The sequence below is a fragment of the Panthera leo genome, chromosome F2 (genome assembly GCF_018350215.1).
Source record: "Panthera leo isolate Ple1 chromosome F2, P.leo_Ple1_pat1.1, whole genome shotgun sequence".
Taxonomy (NCBI): domain Eukaryota; kingdom Metazoa; phylum Chordata; class Mammalia; order Carnivora; family Felidae; genus Panthera; species Panthera leo.
The window spans coordinates 79,816,524-79,843,845 of NC_056695.1; the positions used below are offsets into that span (position 1 = coordinate 79,816,524).

The 27,322-nt window shown below is 49.0% G+C and overlaps 1 protein-coding gene across 4 annotated transcripts in view; it reads right to left on the reverse strand.

The window, feature by feature from the left end:
• Positions 1-27,322, reverse strand: part of TRAPPC9 (trafficking protein particle complex subunit 9) — a 570,461-nt gene that overhangs the window by 537,084 nt on the left and 6,055 nt on the right. For 3 of the 4 annotated variants that reach the window (XM_042923740.1, XM_042923739.1, XM_042923742.1), the window contains exons 2-5: positions 24,062-24,655; positions 14,612-14,757; positions 11,961-12,089; positions 3,764-3,790 (exon numbers count right to left, since the gene is read on the reverse strand). In XM_042923740.1, the coding sequence (XP_042779674.1) occupies positions 3,764-3,790; positions 11,961-12,089; positions 14,612-14,757; positions 24,062-24,645 (886 nt within the window). In that variant the 5' untranslated portion in view covers positions 24,646-24,655. The remainder of the gene's footprint in view (positions 1-3,763; positions 3,791-11,960; positions 12,090-14,611; positions 14,758-24,061; positions 24,656-27,322) is intronic. The other variant, XM_042923741.1, reaches the window with a different exon arrangement.

Here is a 27,322-nt window from a genome sequence, read left to right on the forward strand (position 1 = left end):
TGTGTCTGGTGTAAGAAAGTGCTCCAGGTTCATTCTTCTGCATGTCGCTGTCCGGTTTTCCCAGCACCACTTGAGGAGAAGCTTGGTTCTTAAAACAAATACCAGACCAAGCACCCAAACGCTGTCAAACTCTTCCTTCTGGCCCTCAAGACAGTTGTAGGAAAAGCAGGTATAAAAAAAAAAAATCTGAAAGTTTGCTTTGAATGGTATATCCAATTCAATTTCAAAAATAAAATGGAAGTGATCCAATTTTGTCATGACTTCATGTGGAAGGCTTTTCTAGGGAGCTGAACAATTCTGTGACCCCAGAGAGAACATCCGCTGTTCAGATTTAGAAACAAAGAAGAATCATTCTACATTGCTCCAAGGAGTGACGAAGTGATTCCCTACCAACACATTTGCCAGGGTTTAAGTAGCAGGAAAGAAATTGTTGCAGAGGAAAAATTTTCCTCTACCCCTCAAAGGTTCCTCTGGATGGTCTAAGAATTAAATTGACACGAGACAAAAATTTTTTAAACGTTTATTTATTTTTGAGCGAGAGAGCATGAGCAAGGGAGGGACAGAGAGAGGGCGGGGGGACAGAGAATCCAAAGCAGGCTCCATACTGACAGCAGCAAGCCTGATGTGGGGCTCGAATTCACAAACCATGAGATTATGACCCGAGCTGAAGTTGGACACTCAACTGACTGAGCCGCCCAGATTCCCCTGATATGACACAAATTAACAGAAAACGAAATTTAATTTCGTGCATTCAAGAACCCCACGTTCATGAGCTACAGAGACAGAAAGGTAAAATGATGAACCTACGCCATCCTGAGCTAAGGAATGGGAAAGGCCTGGGCTTTAAAGGGAAGGAGCACAATTTACAGGGCAATAAGAAGAAAAGCACATGTTTGGTAATTAGATATATGCCCTGCCATACAGATGGGTCATTTTTCTTTCCTTTTTTTTTTTCTAATTTAATTTTTAGTTAGTTAACATACAGTGCAATATTGGCCTCTGGAGTAGAATTCGGTGATTCATCACTTACATGCAATACCCAGTGCCCATCACCACAAGGGCCCTCCTTGATCCCCATCACCCATCTAGCCCATCGCCCACCCTCCTGCCTCCATCAACCTTCGGTTTGTTCTCTATCATTGAGAGTCTCTTGTGGTTTGTTTCCCTCTCTTCTCCTCTCCCCGTTTCCCATATGTTCATCTGTTTTGTTTCTTCAGTTCCACATATGGTGGATCTTGAGGAACTTAACAGAAGACCATAAGGGAGGGGAAGGGGGAAAAAAGAAAGTTACAGAGAGGGAGGGAGGCAAACCATAAGAGACTCTTAAGGTGAGAACAAACTGAGGGTTGATGGGGGGGGGGGGGAGGCGGAGAGAGGAAAGTGGGTGATGGGCATGGAGGAGGGCATTTGTTGGGATGAGCACTGGGTGTTGTATGGAAACCAATTTGACAATAAATTATATTTTTAAAAAAATAAAAAATAAGAAAATAAATTCCACATATGACTGAAATAATATGGTGTTTGTCTTTCTCTGATGGACTTATTTTGCCTAGCGTAATACACTCTAGCTCCATCCATGTCATTGCAAATGGCAAGATTTCATACGTTTTGATGGCTGAGTAATATTCTACCGTAAATATAGATCTCTTCTTTACCCATTCATCAGTCAATGGACATTTGGGCTCTCTCTGTAGTTTGGCTATGGTTGATAGTGCTGCTACAAACACTGGGATGCAGGTACCCCTTCGAATCTGTATTTTTGTATCCTTTGGGTAAACACCTAATAGTGCAATTGCTGGGTCATAGGGTAATTCTATTTTTAGTTTTTTGAGGAACCTCCACACTGTTCTCCAGTGTGGCTACACCAGTTTGCATTCCATACGGGTTATGTACATAAAATTTATCATTGGTAATAACTCTTATTCTGGAAAAGATACCAAACTGAGATTCTTCTAGGTAGGTAAGAGAGGAACTAAAGTTTCTCTTGATCCCACAGAGTTCCAATTGCCTTCAACTCCAAATAGTCCACATGCCAAGCAGGCACAGTTTGGGGAGACTTGCTCTGAACCCCCTCAAGACTAAGGCCTGAAAGATCAGACCTTAGTGAGGAAGCTGGCCCTGGCACCAAAGGCCCCGTGAGCAGAGGCCAGGAGCAGAATGGCAGGAGCTGGGAGGTAGGGGGAGAGCAGCACCTCAATGTTCTACTTGCCCTCCCCTAGGAACAAAGATCAAGTTGGGACTGCTACAGAAGATGCCCTGGGACACCCCATGCTGGTTTCTGCGTCCTTCCCTGCCAGCTTCAACCGCGACCACAGGATTCCCACATGTCCCCATATGACAAAACCCGTAGACCCCCCCCTTCTACCTCCATTACTCTAAACTCGATTTCATTTCCATTCAACCTCATTTTGAAAAGTTTCAGGAATAAAAAAGATGTATTCTTTTCTCTCAACAAAGGACTGGTTTTCTGACAGCTCAAAGCTACTTCTACTTGGTGTAAGTATCTACTTCTCCTGCCAGTAGTGGTTGACACACTAAAATTCAGTACTTCCATCAGGCAGAACTAGCCAGATTGGGCTCAGCAACTTCTACTGATCAAACATCAGTATACCTGACAGCAATGTCATTGTTCAGCTTCTCAGTGGGGGGCTGGGGGGGCCATTCAGTCCCTCAGCCACCCCCAAATTATTTCCTCATCGCAACCCAGGTCTCCAGAAAACAAATCAAGTCCTTTGTTTTCCTTTCTCTACACCTTCCACAAACCCTGTCAGGAAATTAGCACAATCGTATGTCAATTATATCTCAATAACCTAAGGGGAAGAAGGAAGAAAGGAAGGAAGGACAGAAGGAAAGAAGGACAGACAGAAGGACGGAAGGATGGGAGGACAGAAGGAAATGAAAGAAAGAAAGAAAGAAAGAAAGAAAGAAAGAAAGAAAGAGAGAGAGAGAGAGAGAAAGAAAGAAAGAAAGAAAGAAAGAAAGAAAGAAAGAAAAGAAAGAAAGAAAAGAGAAAGAAAGGAAGAAAGAAACTATCATGGAACATCTTCTAGAGGAAGGATTCAACACAGATGTGAAAACAGAAATCTGCAAATCTGAAGCAATTTCATTTCAGAACGGAGACACATTGTGAGATTGAAATAAATGCACTGGTCACAAAACATTTATTAGCATGACTGTCCGATTTCTACTCCTCAAAGGAAGAAATTTTTTGATTTTTTATTTATCTTTTGTCATTGATTCTAATTAACCCAGAAAATAATAGAGCTCATTATGAAATAATTGGGCACTACAATAAAAGAGATTTAGCTGCATTAATTACAGAAGTTAAGAAAGAAAAACCCACCTCTGTAAAACACAAAATTTCTTTCTCTGTTAAGAACACATATACAGAATGCAGTAAAGAATTTAAATTCATGTTGAGAGAGCATAAACCACAAAATCAAAGTAAAGTCATTACTATGAATAAATTCACAATTAACTGGATAAGCATGCTCGATGCATTCAAAGAATTTTAAATCATTGCAAATCATTCACGTAACCATGCGAGACAAAGAATATACCTCTTCAACAGACAACATAAATCAGCAGGGTGCCCCGTCAAACAAAGACCACACAATAATCAAGTAGTTAACAGTTCTGATTTAAAGTTACTTAAATCAGAATGTTCCAAAGATCATAATCCAGAAATTTTAACCATTCACTCACACCACCATGAAACAAGCACTTAAAGAACCAAAAGAAACTAAGCACATAGATCATGTACCTGGATCAATGAGAACTTCTTGTGCCCCTGGAAGAAAGAACAGAGTATGGTCTTTTATTTGGAAAACAAAACTATTTTTAAAGACAACTACTAATCACATTTCATGCTTCACATTGCCTTGAAAACTCTGAGGCACGTCTCTCTCATCAGAAGAGCAATTCTGAATAACAGTATGTCACACAAGTTTGGTGCCTTTTTACTTTGGAAGGAAAAAAAAAAAAAGCTGCCATCACCCACACCCTGCACAAACTGTAAAGTGCCTCTTGCCTCCTGCCCTCCCACCTTCCAAGTGCATACTCCCCTACTCGCCTTAACCAAGGAGAATTTCTTATTCCCACAAATAAGCCAAACGACAAAGGAACAGTCATTTTTTTGTGTGCAAATATACGCCCACAGCTTGGAATGGAGGGGAAAGTTATTGGAAGGTTATATGGAACTTAGCTCTACCCTCCTGAAATCTCACACTCGTTCACTGAATCGCTGCACACCTCACCAGCTACGGATCTCCAACTTCTAGAAGGTGCAATACCAAACAGTTAACTCCACTATTATCAAGAAGCTTTTGAAAGCCTTGATCATCTGCTAAACTACCCAGATACTAATGAGATCCAACTAGCCTTCTCTGGAGGACAGAATTCCCTGTCACCTGAAGAAACACTGATCTAAGAGTTGTGCTTATCATTAGCTACGATCATTTGCAAATATGTTGACAAGTTCCAAAAGGTGTGTCCCAGTAAAAGCTAGTCATATTCATTCAATTGATAATACAGAGACTACGTCCCACAATCCTATTTAAGAGCTAGTTTGTGTACTGCAATCTCTACTGTTAAATGAAGACAAAAACAATCACTGCGATGTGAAAGCCATGACTATAATAAAATTTGAAAAATAAAAACAAACATTAAAAAAAAAAAAGGTGCTTCTACTGAATACCAGCTATACACCAAGCACGTGCTTGACAACATTGTGTGTGGCCGTGTGATTCTCACAGCATCCCCACAGAGTGGACAGCGACGATTAGCCCCACATGGCTGATGACGAAACCATAGCTCCGAGGAGCCAGGGACGCCCCACCGCCCCACCCCCCAAGACACGTGCCCTGTGAAGAACACACAGACCTCCCCTACGGGGACACTTTGGGGAACTGGGGGCTTCCAGATGACCCTACGAACTTCTCCTTCATTGGAAAACCTGCTCGAGTATATTACATTGTGCCATGTCTGTTAAATAGGGAATGAGACTGAAACTTTTTCCTGCCTCAGCTCAGTCATTATCACAACCATCAATTACTTGACCTCTCGGCACACGTAGTGACGAACCGGGCCCCATACTAAGTGCACTGCGACTGCAGGGCTTTTAAAGTTACCTTCGTCCGTGTGTAAGAGTCTTTGTCTCACGTCTCACACAGGCCGAGGACTACCACTTCTCACTGGCCTGGAGGGACCGCCTAAAACAACCCTCGTCTGCCTTTTAAATTCCCTTCATCTCATCCCGTGTGAGTCTGTGAGCCACATGGCCCAGATAGTTTCTTCAAACAGCAAAGAAAAAGCTCAGCCACAAAAAAAGTAGACAGTCCTTTCCCAAATGGACTTTAACATCTAATTGGACTTCCTGGGAGCCTTTCCTTTTATTAGCTCACCTCCAGCCACTTACCAGTGTTCTCACTGGGAGGAGCAGCCCAAGTACTTTGCTGTCTGTTACCTGGCCTGTTCGGAAGGGTGGGGGACACGGGAATAGTGGGTGCCGTCTGAGGATATCGCACAGTGAGAGAAAGGGTGTCCTGCAGCCCGGTCTCCACGGCTACAAGTACCCTGACGGGCTCTGAAATTTGATTATCAGCATCATGAGGCTCCAATGGACCGATTTCACATTAACCGAACTCCTAAGAGACTAACGTAAGAAGAGTGGAGGTTGAACTTGTTAGTGTAACAGAAGACAAAAAGTTACCGAGCAGACCAAATATCACAGGGCAAATATCACAGGGGAAGAGCACACTGCCCCTCAACGGCCCGATCACGGGCATAAGCAGAGCAGGACGGGTTTTCGTAGATTCACTGGGACCAAATATCTGTTAGGGGGACGGACTTGCCGCCTGGACGAACAATCGAGGCTGGCCACGGTGACTCCCACGGACACCACGGTCAACACTTGCGTAACTCTCCCTCTGCCAGGCTTTCTAGGCTGGCAGAGCCCTGACTGACGGACAGACACACATGCAGACCTGCAGACGGGCTGACGTCCCAGAAACACCTGAAACCAGTCTCCGGGAGCCCAGCCACACTGCCAGGTCCCTGCTCTGATGCCAGCTCCGTGAGCTTGGTCGGGTTGCCTACCCTCTCTGTGCCTCAGTGTCCACATCCGTAAAATGGGGGCAATCATCAAGCCTACCCTGCCGGGCTGCTGTGAGGATTCAGGGATTGCATCAGGCACGCTCTGAGAAACACGGATAGCACATGTGAAGCGCTCAACGAACGGTAACTATTAAGGTGACTTCACAAATCTCCCTTCTAATCATCTTCCATAGTTCCTCGTTGTCCCACTTACAAGCTCTTGGGGAGTACCCTTCTGCTCTACCCCGTGACCTGTGGAAAGTGGGAGGAAGGGGCCATTCCTCCCACTGCTCCGGTCCCCGCGAGGAGGGCTCTCGCCGTAACGTTTCTGACTGTGTGGCCCGGCTCGTCCTCCTCACACGCGTGGCGTGGCTTCGGGAAAGTTTGGGGGGCGAGCAGAGCATGTGAACCCCTCTTCTTCCCTGGGGTGCCCGGCTTCCCCCGTGTCCTGAAGACTTGGGCAGGTCCCCTCAGGCCCAGAGCCCCCTGGGCCAGTCTGACCAGTTCCAGATACAGGAGGAACATTTTCCTGCACCCCTAAATTTCGTGGAGAATGCGGCTTTATCAGTAATAAAGGTGACATCTGTCTCCTCCTGCCCACTCCCACCTCATCTCCCAGTTGGCTGGTGGAGAACACAGGAGTGCAATTATTGGACCCCTTAAGCCCCAACATACGCTTAATTAACGAACAGTTCCGTGACTTCAGGTGGGTTGACTACAGAACGCCCCATCTCTGACGCTGCCGCTAAATTACGGCCACAGGAGCTACCGACCCTCCTCAAACCGTTCACTCACTTCTTAACTGCATCTTTCTTCGTGGAACTGTCACTTCCAATTTTAGTAATCGCCAAAGAGTATAAAATAACGGCTTTGTGCAACATAACAGCTAAAGTTCACGAGCTCTTTTACGAGATAACCACTGTGCTAAACGCTTGACATAATTTCTCCCTAATCCTCATAATTCTCCAAAGAAGACATTAGCATCCTCATCCAGATGAGGAAAAATCTCAGAGAACTGACGCCAGGTCGCACGACTAAGTGGCGGCCTGCACGCTCACGCCCGAGACGAAACACGAGGCTCGGTCCCCGAAACAAAATCACCTTCCTCTGATTAACCCTCGGAGAGTTCGCGGTTCTGCAGCTTGAAGGCGCTCCAGGCGCTGCATCTACCCCTGTTATGAAATCACGGCTGCCTGGCTTCTAACACTGGAAGAAAGTCTTCACCACTGTTCACACAGCACATCTGAAATTTTCACACCGAGATGACAGAATAAAAATAAGATATAAGTGGAACGCCTAGACAGAATGGACGCTGTACCATTCTGAAACACGAAACAAAAAAAAAGAAAAATCAAATTAAAGGACTGTTGGTTAAATAAATCTTCTTTTACAAACAGGAAAAGTGAGACTAAGACTTTTCAAAGGTGCAACAGCGCCACCTACGGCCACAGAAAGGCTTTCTACGCTGCTGGAAAAGGTGCAAGAGAAATTGCCTGCGCGGTAAGAAAAAAGATCAGCAAGGGTTTTAAAAACAGGGTGCTCAGACACCTTCACCGAAAGCTTAGCGAGCACACAGCGAGGACACGGCAGCTTCAGGGAAGGGAGCGTACTCAGCACTTGATCTGGGATCCTTAACACTCCCGAATATAAACAAGACACAGGCTCACGGAAACTAATCTGAACGGGAAGGAGTCTTGGGCGTCGGGTCCAGCCTCTTCGTTTTGCAGACAGGGAGACTGAGACCCAGGGAATCTGTCCTTCCAGCCATCAGTAGGAAAGCTTACTCCTAGTCCTTGCTTGTTGCACTTACCAATACCCAGCAGATCTATGCTAACCCTGTGTTCATAAAGGTCACATCGGTTTTTTTCTAACAGTAGGTAGGTATTCTAAGTGTCTTGCAAAATACTGCCCAAAGAGCTGGTAACTATACATCATACAACTTTGTTGAAATACAAAAATGTTTATTTACATAATAAAACAGCATGAGTTCCCCCCTTCTATTATTCCCTCTATTAAAAAAAAAAAAAAGTGATGCCAAATGAACATTTTGACTTGTTTTAACCTATTAAGAGTACAGAAAAAAATCAAAATTTTCTTCACTCACAAAAGAGATAAGCTTATTCCCTGAAAACAGCTCAATATCAAGTTTTCTAAACATACTGGCTATGTAACGTAAAGGTTTTAATGGTTACATGGCAATATGAATTCTAAGTTGTAAAAACACACGTTCTATACAAATAATCTTTAAGTTCTCCATCTTAAGGCAATTTAGCTATTCCCTATGTCACTAGAACGACACTGATCCCATCAAAGCTTCATACCCCACTAAAACAATGTAACTGGGTCCCTATCACTTTCAATCATACTCGTATTATCATATGCATATACGTATGGAGCATGCATCAGAAACAAACTGCCCTCTTCAGTATTCAGGGTTGATACTTGTAAATAATCTATGCTATTGTGACAGCAAATGCTTACTGAGCACCTCTTAGGTGCTTTGCATACAAGGCAGCTAACTCTCATAATCACACAAATTAAATAACACCACTCAAATTTCACAGGTGAGGAAATATACTTAGGCCATAAAAAGCAAGTCCCAAGTCCCATAGAATCTGCGTGCTCACCAGCAGAAAGAGAAGAGTCTAGGTTTTTACCTTCTCTCAACATTCACTAACTTCATCTTTTCTTCTGTACTAATGGCTACAGAAAACCATTTCTGTCTTTGGAGGTTTTCTCCCAACAAGCATCACCAGGGAAAAGCAAGGGCTAAGCCATTAGCAACGATGGCTGGATTTTCAAAGCCCACTTCTCTTTTGCACTGTAATCATTTTAAATGTTTTATTTTTTAGTGCTTACAGAGTTGAAACTAAAATGTTAACTTTTTACATTGTTGGCTGAGACTAAATCAATTGCAAAAATATGTCATTTCAGGGACGCCTGGGCAGCTCAGTCGGTTAAGCCGCCAGCTTCAGCTCAGGGTGTGATCTCACAGTCCGTGGGTTCGAGCCCCACATCAGGCGCTGTGCTGACAGCTCAGAGCCTGGAGCTGCTTCGGATTCTGTGCGTGTCTCTCTGCCCCTCCCCTGCTTGTGCCTTGTCTCTCTCTGTCTCTCAGAAACAAATCAATGTTAAAAAAAATTTTTTTTTAATATATATCATTTCAATCTATGTCCCTCTGTCTCATTGTCTCACTGATCTCTTCTTTTAAGGCCTCATCAGGCTGAGATCACTAAAACGTGGCAGTGATGAACTCACCAGTGCTCTGGAAACCAGTCAACGGGCGGCTGGTCAGAGCAGCAACCCAGAACACAAGCTGCACAGTCAGAGCAACCTGGGCCCCGGCCCCGAGTCTGCCTTCGCTGGCTGCATGACCAGGGGCTGGGGCCCAGCTCTTTCTGCCTCAGTGCCTCACCTGCAGAAAGGAGATACTGATATGTGCCCTCCAACACCTGCTGGGAGGCAGGACATAAGGACAGCGCTGAGCACAGCCACTGGCCTAGGCAGGTGCTGAGTAATCCATAGCTGTTTTGATCATGACAATGATGGTGATGATTAACACATGAAGACAGACCAAAGAGTAGAGGTAACCACAAAAAAGAAACATGTACGAGTCAATAAGCATTTCTCTTCACATTGACTGCAGAATGTCCTATTGATTTTCTTAATAAACCAAGGTTTGTCCATTAATTATAGCATTACAAGTTCGCATGCAAGCTTCCAGAATAAAAGAATTTGTGGCTTCTAACTTTTGAATACTAAGAAAGTTGAAGGAAAAAAAAAAGGAGAATGAAAGCAAAAGAGGCAGGGACTACAAAATTCTTCTGCAACTACAATAACTCGATGTTAGGAGAGAAACAATTTCCTTTCATCCAAGGACGTCTGCCGGATCCGAGATGTCTGGGGTATTCTAACCGTACTCATTAATTCACATCACCAAGTCTTCAAACTACCTACTGCTCACCCTAACACTCTCGATGACATTGTCGCTGTCAGTTACCCAGGGCCGGGTAGGACAGGTCCATCTCGGGCACCTTCACAGGAACCCTAGGAGGGGAATACTGTCACTGCCTTCCCCGTTCTGGAGACAGAGCAACTGAGGCACCAGGAGCCTAAATGTTCCAGGTCCCACTGATAGTAAATGCTGACAGTAAAGGACAATGTGCATTTCTGCTGTTGAGGAAGGAATGGATGCAAATGCAGGGAGAATGTTAACAACCAGCTCGTCTGGTCTTGACGCCATCTGCCGTGACGTAAGAGGAGGGTGCGGCGGACAGCCCCGGGGTCACTATTCAGGACGAAACGACACGCCTGTCCGTGCCACCGAGCACGGCAGCAGACCTGAACCCTCTTCTGCGAGAAGGGCAGTAAAGTCAGCCCAGCTCTGTCTGCCCTCACCTGGGCTTCACTGCACAGCCTTCCCATCGGTGCCTCCAACGGTCACAGAGCGCCCGGGCGGTCTACACGACGCGAGGCTAAATAAAAACACTTCTCTACTGCAGACAGAGCAGTTTCTCAGAAAAGTTTAAACCTTTTTTTTTTTTTTGCCTACACTCAGCAAAGTGGAAAAATGAAACATTTCTCTAAAAAGTCTTGAGTCTCACTAATCACATCAGTACAACAGTCTCAACACATCAGAACTCTTCAAATCACGGGGGAAACAACCATCCCCACCAGAAGGCACTCCCAGAATGTGCAGGAGACTGACTGGGGAAGCAGGAGAGCCCCACCGCAGGGCCGCAGGGCCGCAGCCAGGACCACAGCCATGCGCTCGGCCTCTCAGCCAGCTTTCCCTTCCCATCAAGTAACTGGGGGACGACTGAAGTCATCCAGAATGCTGTGCCGAAGAAGGATAAAATATCTTCTCTTCTAGAACCATTACAGACCCACCCATGCAGCCCTACACACAACTGTGCAGCCGCAGGAAACCAGCTCCCGAAGGTCGCGTCTCACTCTCTGTTGGTCACAGGTGAAGTCAGGACAAAATACATTCAAGCCACTCCCCTACCCAATACACATTTACTACCAAGGGCTTTCTCTCTGGGGGAAAAAGTGTCAAAGAATCTCATGGATCAAAAACCACCTCAAGGTTGTGCATGAGGCCTTGATCTCCACACTCTTTGCTCTTATCTTCATGACCTAAGCAGTATGACAAGTTCATCCCTTAAGGGCCAAAAGGCTCAAGTTTATTCGAAAAACACTTGTAAGTCTGCTGCTCCAAGAAGACGTTTTACCCCTCACCGGTGCTGACAAACCTAAGCAGATCAAACTGAACTTATTAAAAGAACTTCATCGGGGCGCCTGGGTGGCTCGGTCTATTAAGCGTCCGACTCTTGATGTCAGCTCAGGTCATGATCTCACGGTTCGTAAGATCAAGCCCCGCATCGGGCTCTGTGCTGACAGCGTGGAGCCTGCTTAGGACCTCCCTCTCCCTCTTCCTCTCTCTCTCTGTCCCTCCCCGCCTCGCAGGAGTCTCAAAATAAATAACTAAACTTTAAAAAAGAAAAGAGAGAAAGAATGTCATCAAACTGAAAACTAAGGAAGAGACCAAGCCCTGAATCAGCTGTTAAAGTTGACACCTGGGAAAAAGACCCAGGCACAGAACTTTGAGGCCAGTCTACCAAGAAACTTTATTCAAGTGTTCCAGAAATGAAACAATCATTGTAATCCATCAATAGTAAGATTCCATAAGATCAGTACTCAATAAAATCAGAAGAAAACGTCTCGTCCAAGATTTCTGACTCAACGGCTTTTATATTTTATGTAAACGTTAGTCAGGTTTCACTCAGAGAGAAACGTAATCAATTACTCCTGCATCCTTAAGAGGCAGGGAAGGAGTCCGGGCGGGAGGAAGGCACAGAGCTTACCTGGTCGGTGTCTGTTGGCTGCTTCAGCAGGGAGAGAGCTCCCCTGGAACCTGCGAGCTCCAGTCTTACCCCCAGTTCCACCAGGATAGTGACAGATGACAGACGCGGAACATAACCCTTCAAGGGCAGCTGGGTGTTTTAAAAACAAACAAAAAAATACAATTAGTAAAGTTAGTGGCCCGTCATGAGCTCAACCTGCAGGGCCTAAGAATGATCTGAACACAGAACAATTCGATTATGTAGAAGTGCCAGTTTCTCCCCAAAACAAAGATGGTTCCTCCAGATCACGGGTTTTGTTCCCAACAGGAGCGTAGCACCCAGTACCTTTCCCACGCCCATGCCGAAGCTGGCAACACAGAACACTGTCGGGAGACTCGAGGTCTCACTGGGAGACTGAGCACACACGTGGAACAGGCCAGCCTCTTCATCCTTGTCACCAACGCTTGAGCGCCCACCACGTGGCAGGCCCAGTGCCAGACCCTGACACTACAGAGCCAGGGAGCGACAGATGCTCCGGATTGAAAACGTTCAAAAATAAGACAGCAAAGCCGGCCCACAACACCTTGCCCCGCCATACGCCCTAAAATGCATCGGTTTCCTTTGGAGCAAATACCTGTAAGCCTGTCTGGTCCTCAAAGGCAGCCACGGTTACTTAGAGTACGGCCGGCAGGCAGGCAGAGCCTAAGAATCAAGCTCGGCCCCGGGCCTTCTAAGTTACTCTACAGTGTTCATGTCTATGACTGCAACGCTCCCCAAACCTTTTGGTCTTAACACCCCTTCGCGCTGTGAAAATCACTGAGGATCACAAAGAATTTTTTTCTGTGCAGGTCACATCGACAGATATTTACCATATCTGAAACTATAACTAAAAACAGATTTTAATAGGTATGTGTTCATTCCTTTTTAAAATAATAATAATCCCACTATATATTATATATTGATGAACAATAACTATTTTCCAAAACAAAAATATAGGCTGGAAGGCTGGTACTGTTTTATATTTTTACAAATGTCTTTAATGTATGACTTGATACAGTGAGCTGGAGTCTCCCATCTACCTCTGCGTTCAATCTGTGGTGATGTCACAGGTCACGTAGCCTCTGGGAAACTGCACTACACGTTCGTGAGAGACTGGACCAGGCAAAGAGCATACAGCACAGGCCGTGCGCCCCCCCCCCCCCCCGCCCTTCTTCAGGGACACTACCGACCCAGCTGGTCCCTATGTGGGTCATGAGCAGGGACCCTTCCTTCTGGATAAGTGCCCACCACAGGGGCCCTAATGTTACAGCTCCCTGAAGTATGGATATATTCCACCGACCAATCTCTAGCCCCCTTAAATCGAATTATGGAGTTTAAGTCCATTTTAAGAATTTCTTATATTTAATGGTTCCAGAGCACATTGCTAAACTTCCATTAAAGAACTTACTCCATTACTGTATTCTGACTTGTATTTATCGTTGTAGCTCACAGGCCTCCCGACTAATCTTTCCGGGAAAGAACCTGATTTCACTCCTTACCCACACAACATTTATTTAACAAGCGTTTATGGAACATGTACAATAAGCTGAGTTACGGACACACACAGACCACGCGTCCCACCCCACGCCGAGGAGACGGTCCCTGAAGGAAAAACGCATGTAAACACACAATTCCAGCACAAAGGGCAAGCTCCACGACAGACGGGGCTCTGGACAAGACTCTGCAGGCCCCCACTGCCTGGAGGGGTGAGGAAAGGCTATCCTTTGAAGTAGGTTTTTTCCTTCTTTCTCTAGTTTTTCAAATTGAAATGTAACTCACAAAACTCACCCGCTGAAAAGTGCCCAAGTCAGCAGTCGTTAGTACACAGACAGTTGGGCGACCATCACCACCGTCTAACTCCAGAACGTTTCCATCAGCCCCAAAAGAAACTCCACGGCCACCTCTACCTCTGGCAGCCAGGAATCGGTTCTCTGCCTATTCTGGACATTCCAGCTGACAGGTGGCCCTTTGTGCCCGGCTCCTCTGACTCTACGTGCTGCTATCAAGGTCCGTCGCAGTTTGTGTCTTTCATGTTATGGAAGGACAGGGGACGTACCACGTGGTTCTGGTTTCGGGTGTATGCCACACGGACCGGACGACTCCATACGTCACTTCGGCGCTCCTCGCGACAAGCGCGGTCACCCTCTGTCACCACTCCACGGTATTACGGTATTACTGACTATCCTCCCTGTGCTGTAACTTTTCACATTTTCACGTCTTCATGACATTCCACTGTGTGGACATACCACGTCTGGCTGACCCGTCCACCAGCTCGTGTACACACGGGGTTTTGAAGAATGAGGGTAGGAGGTGACTTCGGTGGGGAATGGCATTAGCAGAGGGCAAGATGTGCTTAAAAACAAACAAGCCCAGAGGAACACGGAAAGACAGCCCACGATACAGGACAGTGTGTGGGGGTGCCTGCAGGATGCCAGGGCAGGCCCGGGTGGGGACACGGCGGCAGACACGGCAGGAGGGCTGTCCCCGCCGATCCCCGACACCGACCAGACAGCCGACTGCCTCTCCTCCCTCATCCTTCGTTTTTAGAATTCCTTTTCATTTTTCTCTTTTCTCTTATTGCAAATAACAGTTGCTACAATCACATATCTGATATCTTCATGAGATGACCTTACCTCCGAGCCACAGGAAGTCATTGACTGAGCGGAGAAGTTCCACGGACATGTGGTAATGCACCAGAGAGTCCTGCAGCATCCCGGCCTGGAGGCACAGGTCTCCCACGTGCTTCCGCATGCGCCCCTGGCACCGCTTCTTGTAATGTCTAAAAAACACAACGCGTGGAAATGTGTCACTGCTAGCACGCACGACTTCTGCCCCCAAAGCACACTGGCTAAGCACCATTCAACCCTCTCACTGCAAAAAAAAAAAAAAAAAAATGCTAAGAAGGCAACGTTAGGCTCTGTGATTGAGAGGCAGCAACCATCATTGCCAGTATGTGAGCTGGAACAGTCCCGACTTCAAAAACACCTGCCAGGTATTTCCTAGAGGGACGAGGTACATGTGACTTCCACCATGTATTTCCCTCAGACAATATCTGAGTGGGATTTTCCTTCACAAATTTTCCTACTGTAACGTCAGCATGAGAAAGTTTATGTTTCAGCTTTTTAGAAAATCAATCACCTTCCACTTCCTTAAATTCAAACCTACTATTATTTTATAAAGAGAGTGATGTTTGTATCACAAGCCAGCCGTTGGCTTTTGCAAATAAGACCTTTATCTTCACTACTTTAGAGCCAGCTTCAATAATGCCTTGAGAGGGCGGGGCCTGGGGCGTCACCAACAGCTCCTTAAATATTGGCAAGGATGTGCTATAAATAATGCAAAGGCTTCCCACTCCATATCAACTCAAAACCAAAAAAAATTGTATCAAAATATTCGTTTATCATTTTTTAAATATTCCTATTCTTTTGAATATTAAATTTCTTCAAAGAGAAGTGTTTTTCTTTTCAAGAAAAATCGCAGCTATATTAAATTTTTTTCTCACCAAGAAAGCCATCATATCAAGAATAAAAACCCCTACAGGAATCCAAAAGACGTGAAGTTTCTAGCTAACTGAGTGTTATTGACAGATCTCAGTACAAAGTTAAATCTTCACAGATCTAACTCTAACAAACACTATAAACTCTTTGGCCACCCCAGAGTTTAGTCTTTCTGTTCCCAGTATGGGTTGTACTAAGATCATCACGTAAGGCAGGGGAGAGGGAAGAGGAAAGCCCAGTCTCCTTCACAGCCACAACGCGGTGTTAGCATGCCCCCCTCCCCCACTAACAAGCCAGCCCTCCCCATAAGAAAACTCCACACCTAGGCCACCCTGGCATCCCCAACCAGACGCCCTCATCTCTCTCCTCCTGGATACCTCCACAGCCTTCCAACGAGCCCCTCGCCAGTCTCCACTCCGTCCCTGCTACACTCACGCCCACCCGGAGCGGCCTTCCCGAAGCATAAATCTGATTCAGTCCCCCACTTCAAACCCTTCAAGGTTCCCCAGTACAGTTCTGGCTCCCCCACTGCCCATCCCCTGCGCTCTGCAGCCTTACCCGACCCCAGTGACCGCGGGCCCCACCTTCTGCCTCGCCACTTCACGCTCTCCTTAGGCCTCACCCCATTTGATGGTCAGCTTCTCAAGACAGCCTTCCCTGCCTCCTACCTCTGCACTTTGGGCAGGCGTCCCTGCTGTGCTCCTAGAACATTCTAGCTGAATCAACTTCTGACATCTGTAAGCCCCAAAACGACACGTACGTTTTGCTTCCTACTGTGTATCCATTCCTCTCCCTGGACGCTCAGCAGCACGTTTGCTATCAATAAACAGATGAATGGATGGGTCTCAAAGGGACTGAGCTGCTCCCGCCCGGCCCAACCCCCTCCTTCCACTGAACCCAAAACCAAGAACCCTCTCCTAAAGGCCACTCCCCACTGACCCCTTCACTGCCTCCCTCTGTTGTCAGTTCTGATAAAACCCAAGCTCCTCCGAAGCCCTGTATGACAGGCCCTCTCGAGTGTCCTCTCCACCAGGAGCAGCCCCGACCCTGAAGCCTGGGACACGGACCCCCGGCCCCCCAGCACAGGACACCTTCCTCAAGGCCTCCGCCCAGGCCGCTCCCGCCACCCGAGCCGCCCTCATGGTCCCGTCACCTGGCTGGCTCTTATCCCGTCTTCAGAATACACACAGAGCCCTCTGTCTCCTGGAAATCTCCCCTCGTTATGTCCCTCAGGTCTTGGCCAGGCTGCCCCCCACAACACGACCGCACTGTTAACCATTCACCCCATTAAAAGCAGGGCCTCTCTGAGAGCATGTGGGGAGATGAGGAGGATGAGAGCAGAGAAGGGAGGAACAAAAAGCAAACACAGCCAGGGGCGCCTGGGTGGCTCAGATGGTTGGGCGGCCGACTTCGGCTCAGGTCATGATCTCGCGGTCCATGAGTTCGAGCCCCGCGTCGGGCTTTGTGCTGACAGTTGGGAGCCTGGAGCCTGTTTCAGATCCTGTGTCTCCCTCTCTCTCTGACCCTCCCCCGTTCATGCTCTCTCTCTGTCTCAAAAATAAATAAACGTTAAAAAAAAATTTTAAACAAAAAGCAAACACAGCCCAAGCCCCAAAGTCAAGGCTTCTCACGTGTGTGTCACAAGCCACCGGACCTGACAGGGAACAAAACTTCCACTTAATACCCGTGAAAACATCTCACCGTGATACCAATATGCAGGGACTTTTCACCCTACTGAGTAAAATAAGACAACAATGTCAACAGAACAGAAGTTCAGGACGCACCGCTGTGTTCTCCGTTCCAACCGGAAAAGGACTCGGCATCCAAACGCACATTTCCCGCCTCCAGTACTGTTACTGTCAACTCCCGACACGTGGCTCAGCGTGCGAAGACTGCCTCGGTGCTGAGTGCCATACGTAGGGACTAATCGGCACCTTCCCCCTCCCCTGCCCCCTTCCCGTCTTAAACTGGCATTATTCCCCCTCGCGACAGAAGCCCCGTGACAGGCCCTCACTCTTCTCTGAACCCGCAAATATCGTGCCTTACCCTTAGAAGGGTCAAAACAGAACTGCTTCCTCCAAAGTAACTATTGACGTACTCAGGAGATTCTTTTAAAGTCTTTGCGGGGGAAAGACTATTCCAGAACTATCCACCAATCCTACAGGTCAGCTCCTGCTCCCAGTCCCCCCAGAGCCCTACCCAACGTGCCTTCTGCTCCACGGGACAGACCAGGAGTCTGGGACGCCCCCACTCCTCAGGCCTCTGCGCCCTCCCTCAAGGACCAGCGCGACTCTATCCCACCGCCCCATGAGACTCTGGCTCCCAGGGGGCTCTCCTCCACCCTCCTGCTGCAGGAGCAGTCCTCCCGGGATGTAGGTCCAGCACACCATCCCCCCCGGGGCTTCCTTAGCAGCTGCCCTGCCCTCCAGTGCTTTTAAGATAAATGGCGCCAGCTCCCAAAATCCCAGTTTGTATGTTGAATAACATACCGGGTTTCCCTCCAGCCCACTGGTCACAGCCCCGGCCCCTCCTCCCGCCCCAGTCTACACCTCGCTAGGTGAGTTCACCCACACCCTTGGTTCTAAACACAAGCCACATACCGACACCTCCCAGGGTGTCTCTCCAGTCCACTCTGTCACCTGCACTCCAGGCTCATAAATCCAACTGCCTCTTTGAAACGGTCACTTGAATATCAAACAAATACAGGCATGTAAAAACACGTCCAATATTCGCTCTGGAATTTGACCCCCAGCAGGTACCTCCAGTCCTTCCCAGCAGACAGCCCCACCACACGCCCAGCTGTTCAGGTCAAAACCCTGACTTTCTCACTTGATTTCCTCTTTTCCTCACTCCGCCCCCCGGCCCCCGGCCCAGTGACGAGCCGTGACATTTCTGTCCCTAAGTATACCTCAGTGCAGGACACGGCAGGCGTGCGCTTAGTGTCACAGCCCTCTGAAGAGAGGGAGGGCTCTCCTGGCACCGACACTCAGGGAAGGCACGTGGTCTCGCACAGGAGGCCACGAAGACGGCCCAGAAAAAGAGGCTCATGGCTGTCCCGCAGTCTGAACTTTGAAGGGTCCGAGGTCTGGGAGAGCTCCCGCTGAATGGACCTACCTGCCAGAGGTGAGCAGGTGAGAAGGGAGGAGGCCGGGCAAGGCCACTCTTACACCAGTCCCCTGGGGCCTAGGGAGCAACGGGAAAGGTCCCGTGTTCCGGGGCACAGCCCGGCCGTCACAGCATCCCTGCCCTGCCTTTCTGAAGGCGGACGGCTTCTCGTACTTGCTCCACCGCACTCCTGCCTTAGTCCCCCACCCCGGAACATGAGGGACTCTTTCTGAAAGTCCAGCCAGTCTCAACTGAGGCAAAGTAAACGAAGGACGAAAGTATTCCCCTTCGGGCCAGAGCATTAAAGAAGAAATCAGGGCCTCCCGGCCAGCACGGTGGCCGCGGCAAAACCTCCCCCCACCCCCGGGGGAGCTGGGCCGGGGGGGGGGAACACAAGGACCTGGATCAGCCCCAGGTTCTCCCTCCAGGACCGAGCTTGGTTAACTGCTGGAGTTCCCCCGCCGCAAACTAATGACACGCCCTTCAGTGACAGACGTGAACCTCAACAAACACAGAAACGGCTAATTCTCACCAACACGGAGTTTCATGAAGAGTAAAGGCTGGTGCAAGTAAGGGCCCGTTCGACCGCTCAGGTGAACCCCATGACCCGGCTCTGCATGCCTACTGGCTAACACAGAAAGTCAGCTGTGGTCAACCACAGAGGTCCCTGTGTCCACAAGATCCAAATGAACCAGCTATTGAGAAGGCCACATTTTCCTAATGCTTAGAAACAGTCCCTGTCATAAAAGGGCATGAGACCGGTGCAGACTGTTGGACAGTCTCTGCCCTTTTATGAGGGAGAGGTGCTAAGGTGAAGTGAAGTCAGTAGCATGCTGCGGGGGTGGGCAAGGGGCAACCGTGCCCTCCTCGGCGTCCCTTCGCGTCCCTGCACTGGCGACCGCCGCGGGAGCTAAAGCACCGTCATGCACATCACACAGCAACAGCCAGGAAACACGTGCCCGAGGTGCTCATTCAAAAGCCAGAATGGAGCGAGGGGCCGCTTGTCTTAGACTTTACAGGTTAAGATGCCCGGCGGAAAAGCCCGCGAAGCCACCCAAATCAATTAGCATCTCACTTCTTCAAAACGAACAAAAAAGATGAATCAGGGCTCATTTGTCACCAAATGCGAAGGAAGACCAAACAAGTTCCCCAAAGCAAATATTTTAAACAGATATCAAACACCCATGGGTTACGTGCTAAAAAAGCAAAAAAAAAAAAAACTTTTAATAAGATGATTCAAAAATAAAAAGATGATCAGAGTAATACGGATCCAGGCAGCGGTAAGTTTTGGTTTTTTAAAGCAGTAAAGGCAATGAGGAGGCAGCACACAGGGAAATCTAGCTATTTTCAAGGCAATATGTTCACAGCCTACCTTTTCAGACCCAACAACATACTCACAGGGCGGTATGACAGAAAAAAAAAAAAGGAAAAGAAAAGAAAGAGGAACAAGCAAAAATTAGAAACACACAAGAACAAAAATAACTTTCACGCCTACGACACTGCACGTCCAGGAACCTACCAAGGGGCTCTCATGAGGCCAGGGGCACGCGGGATGTTCAAGTGAAATACACCCGCACCCCACGTTACTGGGAAGTGTGGGGCCTGCACTCAGCCGAGTCGGCCACGGGGCCTATCCATGTGGCCAGTGCACCAACCGAAACTTGGCCTTCACCTGGACATTTCCTTGTGAGCTGCAGAATACGATCTCATTTCAGTTGGACGCTCCTACAAGAGCTGCAGGAATGGAACCCGCTACACAGCAGTGAGAGCAACAGTGTTAGCAGAGATTACAGAAGAATGTATTTGATTTGAGGTCAAAAGAGAGCTGAGTGTTTACAGCACTCAGAGCAGAATGGACCCACCGGGAGGCCAGTTCAATCCACTGCCGCTTTTCCGGGGCCTAGAGCCACGCCTGGCACGTGGAGGCCCTCACTCGATGCTTGCTGATATTATTACCCGGCACGTGCCAGGCAGTGTCCCAAGACAGTCCTGTCACTCCCTTCAAACCGTGAGCATAGATTTCAAAGGGCAAGAACAAGCTGGCATTCCCTGGTGGGTCTGCAACCTCAAAGCCAAGAAGTCGATGACTAAAATATGTCACTGGTGCCTCGTGTAGCAAAGGAGGATGTCCCAGGCATGGGGTCAGAGCGGGGTTCCCAGCTGCCTTTGAGGCTTCAGCCTCTCCCCCACTGGTCTGGGCGGCAGGGACAAGCCAGTCCGTGCCCGCACCCCAGGCCGCTGCGGCTGGGGAGTGCAGGGGCTGTGTGCACGGTGCAGCCCCGTGTGGTAAGGGACAGTGGCCAGGGCGCCCGCCCCACTGAGCACCGCTGTGGAGAGGGCTCAGTGGGCACCATAGCTCTGTCCCTCGTGGCTGACCAGCTCCTACACCTTGCCACCCCGGCCCCAAGGCGTAAAAGGGGAGGACCAGCATGTAGACCACAGGGCCACCAGGAGGACTGAGCACAGGTCACAGGTGCAACATGCCTGCCCCTTCCTTAGGCCACTAAAAGTGCGTGGCGAGGAAATGAACACCACCCCAGACCCTGCAAAGCACCACAGGCAGGTGGAACTTGGGCTACTCTGTGCTCCCCACTCACAGGGCTGGCCTAGGGCCTGGTTTTTCTCGGTTCTGTGACAATTTCTCCTCCAACTTACCAACAAGCAGAAGGGCAGTGTTTGACCTTAGGTAAATTCAAGAAACTTACTGACCACCTACTTTGCAGTGGGCACTCTGCCAGCATGCACACTGGGTTAATTAAGCCTCACCCGGGAGACCCTGATCCACAATCTACAGAAAGGGACACAGAGGGGGACCTGGGTGGCTCAAGTCAGTTAAGCATCTAATTTTTGATCTCAGCTCAGTTCATGTCAGTTCGTGGGATCGAGCCCTACGTTGGGCTCTGTGCTGACAGTGCTTAGCCTACTTGGGATTCTCTCTCTCTTCTCTCTGTCCCTCCCAGCTCGTGTGCACATGTTCTCTCTGTCTCTCTTTCAAAATAAATAAACTTAAAAAAAAAAAAAACAAAAGAAGAAGAAGAAGAAGAAGAAGAAGGGGCACCTGGGTGGCTCAATCAGGTAAGTGTCTGACCTTGGCTCAAGTCATGATCTCATGGTTGGGTTTGAGCCCCACATGGGACTCGCTCCTCTGAGTGCAGAGCCCGCTTTGGATCGCTCTGGATCTCTTTGGATCGCTCTGATCTCTATGGATCGCTGTGAATCTCTATGGATCACTCTGGTCTCTTTGGATCGCTCTGGTCTCTTTGGATCGCTCTGATCTCTATGAATCACTCTAGATCTCTATGGATCGCTCTGGTCTCTATGGATCGCTCTGGTCTCTTTGGATCGTTCTGGTCTCTATAGATCGCTCTGGTCTCTTTGGATCGCTCTGGTCTCTTTGGATCGCTCTGGTCTCTGGATCGCTCTGGTCTCTATGGATCGCTCTAGATCTCTATGGATCGCTCTGGTCTCTATGGATCGCTCTGGTCTCTTTGGATCGCTCTGGTCTCTACGGATCGCTCTGGTCTCTATAGATCGCTCTGATCTCTATGAATCACTCTAGATCTCTATGGATCGCTCTGGTCTCTACAGATCGCTCTGGTCTCTATAGATCGCTCTGGTCTCTTTGGATCGCTCTGGTCTCTTTGGATCGCTCTGGTCTCTGGATCGCTCTGGTCTCTATGGATCGCTCTGGTCTCTTTGGATCGCTCTGGTCTCTATGGATCACTCTAGATCTCTATGGATCGCTCTGGTCTCTATGGATCGCTCTGGTCTCTTTGGATCGCTCTGGTCTCTTTGGATCGCTCTGGTCTCTATGGATCGCTCTGGTCTCTATGGATCACTCTAGATCTCTATGGATCGCTCTGGTCTCTTTGGATCGCTCTGGTCTCTATGGATTGCTCTGGTCTCTATGGATCGCTCTGGTCTCTTTGGGTCGCTCTGGTCTCTATGGATCGCTCTGATCTCTGTGGATTGCTCTGGTCTCTATGGATTGCTCTGGTCTCTATGGATCGCTCTGGTCTCTTTGGGTCGCTCTGGTCTCTATGGATCGCTCTGATCTCTGTGGATTGCTCTGGTCTCTGTGGATCACTCTGATCTCTATGGATCGCTCTGGCGCTCCTCCCCTGCTCGCTTGCTCTCTCTCTCTCTCTCTCTCTCAAAAATAAATATTAAAAAAAAGAAGAAGAAGAAGGGGACTAAGAGACTAGGTGCCCAAGGCCACGAAGCCGACACTCTCCCTCACTCAAGGGGACCTCCTCTAGGCAAACTATCACACGTCGTTTTCTTCCGTGCATGGACACAATGGTCACAGCACAGGGAAGCAGAGCAGGGGACAGACTGGGGGAACAAACAGCACAGAGAGCTAACCTGCAATTCTGGGGCAAAGTTCAGTTGTTGACTGAATCTCAGGGGAAATGTGAGGCCTGATCTTTTCCTGCTCTGTCCAACACCCCCTCTAATACTGAGAACGTGAACACACTTTCATCTGTATAAGGAGCTCTTTGGGAAGTCCCTGGTGGTGTTTCTGACACCCTGATGATGCTTGTCTAGGCTGACTGTCAGCGAGGAGTCAGACGCTGTGGCTATCGTAGGAAGAAGGGGCCTGACCCGTGCGCAGCACCCAGCCTGGGCGGCCAGACCTCCTTTCCTGCTCAGCTCAGCTAGCTCCTAGCTCTGGCGCCTCTCCTGCTTTGGCACCTCATCTATGAATCGAAGGGACGAGGATGAATCAAAGTTTCAAACTGGGCGCTGAGGCAGTGCTATCCGATAGGAATAAAATGTGAGCCACGGAAATAAGACTTTCCTTCCAGTTGCCACAGTTTAAAAAGTAAAAAACTACTGAAATTGATTTTAATATTTTGTTTAACTAATACATGTAAAATACTACCATCTGACATGTAAAAATATTAATGAGGCGCCTGGGTGGCTCAGTCGGTTAAGTATCTGGCTTCAGCCCAGGTCACGATCTCACAGTTCATGAGTTCGAGCCCCGCGTCAGGCTCTCTGCTGTCAGCACGGAGCCCACTTCGGATCCTCTCTTCCCCTCGCTCTCTGTCCCTCCCCCACTCATGCTCTACATCTCTCTGTGTCTCAACAATGAATAAACATTAAAAAAATTAAAAATACATTAATGAGATATTTTCTTTTTTCCATGCTAAGTCTCAATACCTGATGTGCGTTTTACGTACAGCACATCTCAGCTCAGACTGGTCACCTCTCTGGTATTCACAAGCCACAAGGGGCTACCATGTTGGACAGCACCTCAGGGGGTCCCACAAGGAGTCTGAAACGGGGGAGGAGGGGTACACGCTAACCCTGCAAGGATTTCCCTTAACGGAAGGCTGGCCCATCCTTACAAGTCTGAAAACTGCGGACTGCACCTGTCCACCCCCCACTGCGGTGAAACTCTGCCATCTGCTTATCCCGTCTTGCCGTCCAGAAGCAGCCCGATCACGAAGCCTCCGGGCCCCTAGGTAAACTTACCTGCTATCTGTGTCCAGTCCCACAAAGTCCTTTTTCTCAAACGGGACACAGAGGAGGGGGATCTTATCCCCAGACTTGTCTGTGGCCCTGTCCAGACGCTTGGACTCGAGCACAATGAAGAGGGATTCGATGAAGTCCTCGATTCTCTTCTCCACCGCCTCACAGTCCTCGTAGTTGGGGTAGAAGGCCACATCGGTGCGCGGCTGCTCCGTGATCTCCCCCTGCAGCCCAAAGACGAAGAGGCGGGAGTCGTAGAGCGTGGAGCCGTAGATCTCCTTCTGCACGTGGAACTTCTCGAAGGTCTGAGGCCAGTCCTTGGCCGAGAAGCAGTCTGTGATGGTGATGAGGCCCACGACCTTGCGATGGGTCTGGAAGTCGCCCCACTCGTTGTTCTCCGGTGGGTAGTGGTGCCTGTAGCGGATGGAGAGCACCCGCTGGGAGTCCCGCACGCTGATCTGGCTCACGGAGGAGATCCTCTTGTAGATCCTGAAGAAGTTCTCTTCCGACACAATGCCCACAGGCTGCACCACCACGAGGAGAGTCTGGTGGTCCTCGGCACATTGCATGTAGTCGGGGACACTCATTTTGAAGACCCTGCCCAAAGAGAGAAAGGGGACTTTGAGGTGCACGGGTGTTGAAGGCTGTCGGCCCACCTTGGGATACGGCGGTTCTGACGCTCACCACCGGGGAGGCCGGGTAAGCCCCACGCAAAGCTGCGGGCTACAATCTGTCCTTGGACTCCTGCACACGGCCACCACGGCTCTTATCACAATGCCACAGCTCTCGGTCTAGGCCTCGAGGTCCTGCAGAAAAAGCGCGTCTCTCATTGTCTATTTCCAACACCTAGCCAGGTGCCGATGGAACCACTGAACTGCTCCCTCTTCCCCTCGGCGGGACATAATGAGAAGAACCACAGTGGAATCAGAAGATCTGGAGTTGAACTCCGGTCTACAGGACATAAATGGTTTATATGTGTAGCATCTCACTTAAACCTCTCCGTAACACCACCTCAACTCTACTGGTGGAGGACCTGAGGCAAAGAGAGGCCCCCTGAGAGGCAGTGTTTGAGCCCGAGTCCCACAGCAGGTGCCACACGGCCCGCCCACTACCCCTCCTAGCAGGCATTCTCCAAACATTCTCTTCCACGCAGCCTCAGAAAGAACCACACCCACCGCAGCGTTCAACAGAGAGGTATGGCAGTCCCTGGGAGACTTCTCAAGCCCTCAAGGGCCAGGGCTGAAGGCGGAGATTTAAGGTTTTCTGTTTCTCAAAAGGAGCCATGGCTTTAAAAGCAACAGCAAAACACATATCTGGTCCAGGCCTTCACTGCGCAGAGATGAAGGGAAGCCCAGAATGGCAGTGGACAGGCCCTACAGACAAGGACCATGGACAGGCCCTACGGGCAAGGACCAAGGACAGGCCCTACGGACAAGGACAAGGACAGGCCCTATGGTCAAGCACCGCAGACAGGCCCTATGGACAAGGACAAGGACAAGGACAAGCCTTACAGACAAGCACCGCGGACAGGCCCTACAACAAGAACAAGGACAGCCCCTATGGACAAGGACAAGCCTTACGGACAAGGACGGCAGACAGGCCCTATGGACAAGCACCACAGACAGGCCCTAAGGACAAGAACAAGCCTTAGGGACAAGGACAAGCCTTACGGACAAGGACCGCGCGCAGACAGGCCCTACGGACATGGACTGCAGACAGGCCCTACGGACAAGAGGCCCTACGGACAAGAACAAGGACAGGCCCTATGGACAAGCACCGCAGACAGGCCCTATGGACAAGCACCGCGGACAGGCCCTACAACAAGGACAAGGACAGCCCCTATGGACAAGGACAAGGACAAAACTTACGGACAAGGACCGCAGACAGGACCTACAGACAAGCACCATGGACAGGCCCTATGGACAAGGACAAGGACAAGCCTTACAGACAAGGACCGCAGACAGGGCCTATGGACAAGCCTTACGGACAAGGACCATGCACAGACAGGCCCTACGGACAAGTGCCGTGGACAGGCCCTACGACAAGGACAAGGACAGGTCCTATGGACAAAGACAAGGACAAGCCTTACGGACAAGGACGGCAGACAGGCCCTACGGACAAGCACCAAAGACAGGCCCTAAGGACAAGAACAAGCCTTAGGGACAAGGACAAGCCTTACGGACGAGGACCGCGCGCAGACAGGCCCTACGGACAAGCACCATGGACAGGCCCTACGGACAAGGACCGTGTCGCAGCAGCACCTGCAAGTCCTGGGCGCTGTGGAGACATGAAGTGTCCACGAGGCCCAGGAGAACAAGTGCATAGAAGAAAGAAAGAAAAGACAAGGACAAGCACACAGGCCTTCTCTCCACAGTGCTGTACGGTGAAGTGTCACCAAGTTATTCAGTATGTTTGCACCCAAAATAGAGGTGTCACAGGTTACAGAAGTTGGGAATTTTGAGTCACGATGGAAATCCCAGCCTTTGCTATGGCGTTCCCACTTCCTGCAGGGGCTCAGCGGGCACTCTGAGCCAGGCTCTACACAAGCCATGAGCTCTCCCAAATACAGATCCTTATTAACATGTGCACACATCACACCTAGACCCACCTAAGAAAAGCCACCTACAGATAAGATCGAATTAATGAAATTTAAAGCAGCCAAGTAACCCACGTTATCAGCAAAAAGGATGCTGCCAGCCCATTAGGTGGCAGAGGACATGGAGGCAGGCACAAGTCCTTCGAGTATGTCCCTGGCTGTCAAGCTATGTGACCACGAGTCGCGTAGTTTCACCAAGGTTTAGTTTTCTTTTTTGTGAGGGGCTCTGGTTGACATTAATGATGCGTAAAAGTTCATCATTCACATACCCAACATTTAGTGACAACTTCCCACATGCCAGGCTCCGTACAGAGGAAAAGACAGGGTCCCACACATATTCATGAGTACAAAGAGAAGAAAGATGTTAATCCTCCCCAACCTGGTATATAGATTCAATGCTACTCTGATTAGACTTCCTACCGGGAAGTCTATATATAGAGAGAGAGACTGTCAAGAACAGCCAAGAATCACCACTGAGGAGGGGCATGTGTCCCCCTCCCCAACAGCAAGACCAGATACAACTACAACTGCTAACAGGATACAGGGTTTCTTTTGGGGCTGATGAAATGTTGTAAAACCAGTGGTGGCTACGTAGCTCTGTGAATACACTAAAAACCACTAAACTGTAGATTTAAATGGGTCAAATGTATCGTATATAAATTATATTT